Genomic DNA, 7,614 nt, shown 5'->3' with positions numbered 1-7,614 from the left:
TCTAACGACCGTAGCCTCCCCTCCAGTGGACCTCTCCATCTGTACCCATTGACCCCCCCCCCTCCCCCCCCCCCCCTCCCCCCCCGGCGTTCTCTTTAGAATTTTCGCAAGTAGATGTATACTCACACCCTACAAATAGGGAAAGTAGATGTATACCCACACACCCTACAGGTAGGGATGAAAATGATCATTATTTGTAGAATCTCTTCAGAAAAGACATTTGCTCGGTAAAAATGGATTATATTTATCAATTTAACTATTCAATACCGACAACAATTCGGCACCGAAAGAAATTAGAAAAAAAGAATGAGATTTTATATATTGCTAGAAACACCTATGGTCAGAAATAATATCTGTATGCAAAAACGACGCTCGGTCGGTCAGAACGTCGGGTATTTTCATCCCTACCTACATGAACATCTCCTGGAACAAGTATAGTAACAAAACATAAACATGCAATCAAAATGCTGTGCACCCCCATCATTTTCCTGATCAATTATTAAAAGAATTACACTTCCACACACACACACATGTTACATGTTTGATGATATATGTAAAGCTACAGAGGCCCACCCCCACAACAACACACTCTCAGTTTGGTGGTCCATCCTATCAGTCACACTACCTTCCCCATCCTCTGATCGTGAGCTCCACACAAATGTGAGCTCACCACCAAAGCTTAGCCAAAGCCAGCTGCTCGATCGATCCACTAATAATTCTTTCTGCAGCTTGCATTGGTTGTCTCTCTTGTCTGGTTGATCCACCAAATCAAAGGAGAGACATTGTAGCAGCAAGAGATCGATAAGGCTTAGCCGTCGTTGGGTACGGCGGTGGAGTTGACGAGGCTGGCGAACCTGACCGGCGGCGTGGAGTACTCACCGGTGAGCACCCTGGCGGCGACGATGGCGTTGGCGGCCTCGGTGTAGTGCACCCCGTCCCAGCTCGCGAACCTGGCGCCCATGTCGCACAGCTCCATCTCCGCGGACATGCACATCTTGAAGTGGTTGTAGTTGTAGGGCGGGCCGCCGTTGCCGCAGCACGCCATGAGCGGCCTCTCGATGCCGTGCAGCGTGTGGTTCGCCACCAGGTCGTACTTGGCGGCGTACACGTCGGTGAACACCACGGCGGCGTCCGCCATCCGCTGCCGGAGCCGCCGGCACGCCGCGCCCAGCTGCGCGTTGAACTCCCTCGCCGCCGCGTTGTACGTCTTGAGGCACCCGTTGCCGTCGAGGTCGGAGTCGTCGTCGCGCGGGATCGACAGCTTCTGCGGCAGGCACCCCAGCGCCCCCGTCCCGTGCACCCAGAACTTCCGCCCACCGTGCCCGTACAACGCCTGCATCCACCACGACGTTAATTGTGTCATTAAGCTAATAAAAATACTACAAAATGGTATACCGGTTAGCTGATGTTATGATGATATCATCATGATATCTAAATACCAGATCTGGTATATATGAGTATCGTGTTTGATACCTTGATGTGGTATCTATGATACCATACTAACGTCAACACGTAAACATTTCATTGGAATTAATGGTATAGCATTCTATAGTAGCCCAGTGAAGCTAATTATAAGCTCTATTTAGAGATTAAGATTCTACTAAGAAATAGCTGGTTCGTAGTCAATATCTAAAAATATGGAGAAGCTGACTTTTAGCTTATTTTTTTAATACTATTAGGTAACTAGAGGTTTTGAGAGAAGCTGCAGTTACTAAAACCTCCCCTAAATAGTACCCTAATCATCAACCAAATGACAAAATAATCGGATCATGATAAAGAGAATTGAGCTTGCCTCGATGGTGTACTTGATGTGAGCAACAATGGTGGGGATCTTGGCAAGAACTTGGTCGTAGGGGAGATTCATGTAGGCAGCGAGATCGTTCTGCCCGATGTCGATGGTGTAGATGGCGTTTCGGAATCCGTCGCGATCGATCGGTGTTCGCACGCCTGCATCAAACCCCCAACAGACAAGTGAGCTGGTCAGGACATGTTTGCAATAGTTTTTCTCTTTCTTTTTTCGTACGTGCAATCATTTACATTTTGTTTTGTTTTTGTCAGGAAGATTCTCTTCAATTTGTCTTTTGTATATGGTTCAAGAAGAGAGTACTGGAAATGTTTTGTAGGACAGCTGAGCAAATTGAATATGGGCCATATGATAGATTTTACTCTCTCCGTCTCAAAATAAGTACAGTTTTAGCACGGTTCATGTTCAACGTTTAACCGTTCGTCTTATTTGAAAAAAGATTATGGTTAGTATTTTTATTGTTATTAGATGATAAAACATGAATAGTACTTTATGTGTGACAAATTTTTTTAATATTTTTCATAATTTTTTCAAATAAGACGGATGGTCGAAACGCTGAGCACGCATATTTATAGCTACACTTATTTTAGGACGGAGGTAGTATGTGCAATGTCATATCCAAGCTCAGAATTAATTTGGAGATGTAGCTTACATTTGTTTATGCTTAAGTCAAGGCTCAACAGAAAGCAAATTAATTTTTGAATCATAATTATGTCCACAACAACTAAGTAAGCTCTACCATTTTCCCTCCAAAAGCGACATCAGCCTCCAAATATACAATTTCCCAATTAGATTTTGGTACACAATTTATCATCGTTTTTCTTACTGTGATCTTACTGATTCTTCAGTGCAGCAAGGTAGGGAATCAAAATGTGGCCGGGCATGACTGATTTGACAGACCTTGGTTGATGAGTTCGATGGATCTGGTTCTGAAGTAGAGGAACTGATGGAGCTGGACGTCGAGCGAGAAGGTGGATCCTCCGGGCGTCGCCGTGGAGCCGCCGATGGCGAAGTTGACGCCGTTGCTGAAGTCGGAGCCCAGTGACTTCAGGTACGGGCTCAGATGAGGCGTGTTCAGGCTTTCACCTGCATATATGCAAATGGTTACATCACCACCAAATTAAAAACACCGCCTATGTCTGAATTGTCAATTTGTGAGGTGTCCCTCCTGCCTATTTCAGAGGAGGAAAAAAAACAGAGTAGGTGTGAGTGTGCAGCCCCAAATTTCCTAAATGAATTTTACTAACTTGAACCGTATTTAATAAATTCAGATAGTTTCAAATTTTGTCGGAAGAACACTTCACATGTCGGAAGAACATCCCCAAATTTGTGTATGTGATGTGCATTGTGGAATCGACAAAAGGTGAAAAGAAAAGGAAAAAAAAAGAGAGAAAGGTTGATTTATTTTGGGCGCCGCGGTATCTAGAAAAGTCTCCTGCTACATTTACTGGGGCAGATTGTGCAGAGGACCGGACCGTGTGCCATTGATGTCTCGCACCAATAATTTTGGGCACTGGACGTCGCCCCCACAACCACTTGCCACTGCAGCTCAGCCTCAGCTCCCGTTGCTGCAGACGCTGTAGGAATCGCTTTACTATTTCTTGTGATTCCGCTTTGAGTAGCAGTGTCACATCTCCTCCTCTCCCATCATCAACTTTTGTTAACTTCACCTCGACCCCCATCCCTTTCCCCTCTTGCTTTCCCTGCGGTTTCGGCAGTTGGATAATACTTGTACTCGTATTTGTTACTCTCTCTCTCTCTCTCTCTCTCTTATTTTTTTTTCATCAAGAAAACTGCGGCTTCGGTTTGTTTTCAGTTCAGAAACTGGAAGAAGTTTTCATATTTCTTTCTTCTCTTTTTTTGGCTGTAAATCAATGTACTGTAGGAGTTTGACTGCGGTGAAATTGAAGAGGGTGAAGTAGTAGAGTGATGGTGAGTGGGAGTGGCATTGTGGCAAAAGAGAGAGAGAGACTGACAGATGAAGTCGATGACGAGGCGGCCGTCGGAGATGCGGCCGGTGGGGCGGCGGAAGTAGGTGCGCCCCTCCGGCAGCGCGATGTTCAACCCCATCGCCGCCGCCATCCCGCCGGTGTCCGAGTTGGAGTCGCCGAAGTTGAAGATCACCACGCGAGAGGGAGACCGCCCCCCGCCGGCGCCGCCGCCACCCGTCGTCGCAGCAGCGCTAGTACCAGTGCCACCGACGGTGGTCGCCGCCGCCCCAGCTGCGGCAAGGCTAGCGCCGTCGCCGTTGCCCCAGAAGCCGTAGCCGACGGCGGCCACGGCGGCGGCAGTAGGCGTGTACCTGAGGCAGGCGAGGAGCACCACCGCCGCCACCCCGCCCAGCACCACGTAGTACTGCAGCCGCAGGCTCATCACCTTGCCGCCGCCGCCACCGCCGGCGGTCACCAACCCACTCGTCATATTGTCGCCACAACGTCAACCGAAATGTGGCGAAGCGGCGGCGAGGGAGGCTACCAAAAGCCTCCTCCTGCTCTCCGGGAGCTCACTTGTCGTGGAGCTAGGTAGCTATAGCTACTTCTAGTTGGAGACAAGAAAGAGGTAGAGAGAGAGAGAGAGAGGAGGAGGAGAAGAAGGTGGAAAGGTGATGTGAGGGCGTACGCGCGCGGCGGCCGCGTGGTGGAAATGTAATGGAGGCGAGGTGAGGTGAGGCGCGAGGAGTTAAAAAGAGATGGGATTTGTGAGCGAGGGGGGGTGGGTTGGTGGCGGGGAGGCTTTCGCCGCGCGGTGGCCGGAACGGCGACGCTGCATCGGCCGGGGCTGGCTGGCTGGCTGGCTACTGGATTCTGCACATTTTAGTCCTTCTAGAAACATGTATTTTACAAATAGACCTTTAGATTGGGGAAATCCTTATTCTTCACACGCACGCTTCCTAGACCGCCAAATAGTATATTTTTAAAAAAAAAACTAGAAAGTTATTTTTTAAAATCATATTAATCTATTTTCTAAAAGTTAAAATAATCAATAATCAATTAATATTGTGCCAATGGTTCATCTTGTTTTACGTTTTTTTTTCTTCCTCTCAAACACACGCTTATTAAAGATATATCCTTGGCTCGACATGTTATCACTGCCTCGGGGCTAGTCAATTTGGTGCCAACCTCCGCCGTCTAAGGTTTTTTCTACTACCATTCTCCCATCATATTGATTTATGGTTAAATTTTTTTTATAAAAATGGCATTTTTTAGAACTATAAAAAAGCATATGAACATATTTTCCTCTGTCCTTAAAAGACTAATTTCTGGTTATGAATCTAAACATGGTTTATGTCTAAATGTGTGACCTTTTTTTTACTGAGAGTGTGTGCTTCATTTCTATAATTTTTTTTATTTCAAAAACCTTAATATGGAGAAGTTTGTTGGTCCCTTCATTCTTCCAATTTATTGACTTTTTCAGAACTTGACACCGGATTAATACGATTTAGCGATTTATCTAAAATGAATTAGGATATATTGATTTGTCAGTTCTCTCGCAATCTAACAACACAAATCAATAGGAAGAAGAGAAAGGGAATTTGTTCCAAGGTGGCGGAGACCGTTGTCACCTTAATTGGCGTTGAGACATTCCACCTTGGGTTGTGTTTAGTTCACACAAAAATTAGAAATTTGGTTAAAATTGAAACGATGTGACGGAAAAATTGGAAGTTTGTGTGTGTAGGAAAGTTTTGATGTAATGGAAAAATTAGAAGTTTAAAGAATTATTTTGGAACTAAACACGGCCTTACCAATGTCTCTAGCACGAGTTAGAGATCTATGACTACGATTAAGTTTTTTAGGGCCTATTCGCAAAATGTTTTCTAGAAAAGACTAAGGGCCATTTTGGATTGGAGCCAAAATGTGACCTTACCAATTTGTTGGTATCTTAAATAGTGATAGTGTATGTTTGAATTGTAGCCAAATTATTGGTAATGCCTATTAACAATTTGGCACTAATCTAGACTTTCTTCTCTCTATTATCAATATTTAGCTTTAAATTGGTAGCAATTCAAATATGTACCATATCTCTCTACCCTACTAAAAAATTGATAGTGCCAAAATAGACTAAAAGTGTGGCACTACTAAAGATTTGGTAGGGTAAAGAACCAAACAGACCCTAAAATGTCAAATCCAACGGTGGCTGGCTCGAATGCTCGATCAGTACTGGTAGGTGGCGATGGTGTCATATATCGAGCCGCATGGCGACACACGGCCCCGGCGTGCATGTGTACGGGCATTAGCACCGACTCGATCGATCACACGCACTGGGGTATCCATGATGCTACTACGGATCATCGTATGATACTACTACTGGATATGTTTGTGATTTGTCGGTCTCGATCGCTTTTAGTAGTGGGGAAGGGAGAGTTGATAATGAGGGGTTTTGCATTGCCCGGTACCACCGTTTTAATTCGTGTGTTGTGTGGCTATTGATTGATGGATCGCTGTCTGCTTCTGTACGTAGCTGTGGCGTAAACTAGGGGAGAGTAATTAAAAAGACCGTGCGCGTGCGTGGCAATGCCTAGCTTGTTTAATTTGCAGCTTCATCAGTTTTCTCCTTTTCCTTTCGGCGATTTATTGCGGGTACGGATGAATCGATCTAGTGGGAATGAGAAAATTTTGGAGGAATTTTGCTGGATTATTGGAGGAGCCGAAGGAATTTCACCGGAATTTCAGAGGAATCAAATCTGTTTTCTGTGAGATTCTTATTAAATTCCTACGTTCGGTAGGAGCACTCAAGTTTTTTCTCGCATTTTCTCACAAATTCATAGGTGACTGGTCATCTAACAAAGGCAAGTTTCTTGAGAAGGGAGTTGATGGGAAGAGTTCAATTTCATAGAATTCGAAACCTGGCCGAAACAACCATGAATATCGAGCAATTTTGGGTGATCTGATCCTCTACACGCAAATTTGACGAGGAGAGGATGCATGACGCATACTGCCTCTTTTTGTGCATGTCACTCATGGCAACCCTAGAAAACATGTACGTGTGAAGCGGCGGATTATTGTTGCGGATTGTCTAATTAAATAGTTATCTAAGCAATACAGAAATTAATAAGAGAGACGTTTGCTGGGAGTACGTGGAGCAAATAATTTGCAGTAATTATAATTCAATAAAGTGAACGGGGTTGTGATTTGGGAAGATCAAGTGCGAGCGGACCAAAGAAAACGGTGACCACTGTGCAGTGTGCACCACACAACACCTACACACGTCCGTGACGACCCATCGCAGCGCAGGTAGCGCGGTCGCGGCCTCAGCTTCAACCGATGGATGCGTGGGTGCCGCACCGACGGGCGACAGGTATAAATTAGAGCTTTTTCCTTCAACCGTCGTCCCAAGTGACAACGATTGCCTAATAAGCAGGGAGTAGCAGCAGCATGATGACATTATATTGAGCTTGCAACTTGCAAAGGTTGTGCTGCATTGCATCATGCGTGCGTGCTAGTACACAGGACGGACGGACGGACGGACGGACGGGACGTCGTCTTATGTTGTGTGTCCCTGAAATCTGGAAAGATGACAAACCCAATACAGGATGAAAACGCTGTACCACCACGTACCAATTCAACTCTCTCTGTTCCATGTCCACCATCAAGGCTAAAACCTCGCTCTCACAGGTCACATCTGATTTGAGACTTCAGGAGGAAAAAAGCTACAGATGGAAGCATGCATGTGGTGTGTGCTTAGCCTTAGCAAACAAACAAATCAGTAGCTAGCCCGTCCGAAATCAGAGGGGAATGCAACAGCAACACAAAAGGGGATAGAACAGCAACAGGCAAGGATCACAGCCGCACAACACAAACAGCAGCAAACCA

The 7,614-nt window shown here is 45.6% G+C and overlaps 1 protein-coding gene across 1 annotated transcript; it reads right to left on the bottom strand.

Annotated features, from left to right (window-relative positions):
* Window positions 1-503: 503 nt before the first annotated feature.
* On the bottom strand, window positions 504-4,487 carry LOC127760212 (GDSL esterase/lipase At1g09390-like). Its single transcript, XM_052284432.1, has 4 exons — window positions 3,781-4,487; window positions 2,705-2,890; window positions 1,793-1,947; window positions 504-1,333 (listed from the first exon to the last, which is right to left on the bottom strand). Exons 1-4 carry the CDS (start codon window positions 4,223-4,225, stop codon window positions 809-811), a joined length of 1,311 nt encoding a protein of 436 aa, XP_052140392.1. The 5' UTR covers window positions 4,226-4,487; the 3' UTR covers window positions 504-808.
* Window positions 4,488-7,614: the final 3,127 nt, after the last annotated feature.

This window comes from Oryza glaberrima, chromosome 1, assembly GCF_000147395.1.
Source record: "Oryza glaberrima chromosome 1, OglaRS2, whole genome shotgun sequence".
Lineage (NCBI taxonomy): Eukaryota > Viridiplantae > Streptophyta > Magnoliopsida > Poales > Poaceae > Oryza > Oryza glaberrima.
Note: the sequence above shows the minus strand (reverse complement) of the source record. Positions and strands in the feature narration are given on the sequence as shown.

Excerpts from the sequence above, each read along its gene's own strand:
- LOC127760212 (XM_052284432.1), bottom strand. The coding sequence starts at position 4,225 with ATGACGAGTGGGTTGGTGACCGCCGGCGGTGGCGGCGGCGGCAAGGTG. Across the intron at positions 2,891-3,780 it reads CCTCGTCATCGACTTCATCT|GTGAAAGCCTGAACACGCCT; the intron begins GTCAGTCTCTCT and ends GCATATATGCAG. Across the intron at positions 1,948-2,704 it reads CATCGAACTCATCAACCAAG|GCGTGCGAACACCGATCGAT; the intron begins GTCTGTCAAATC and ends GGTTTGATGCAG.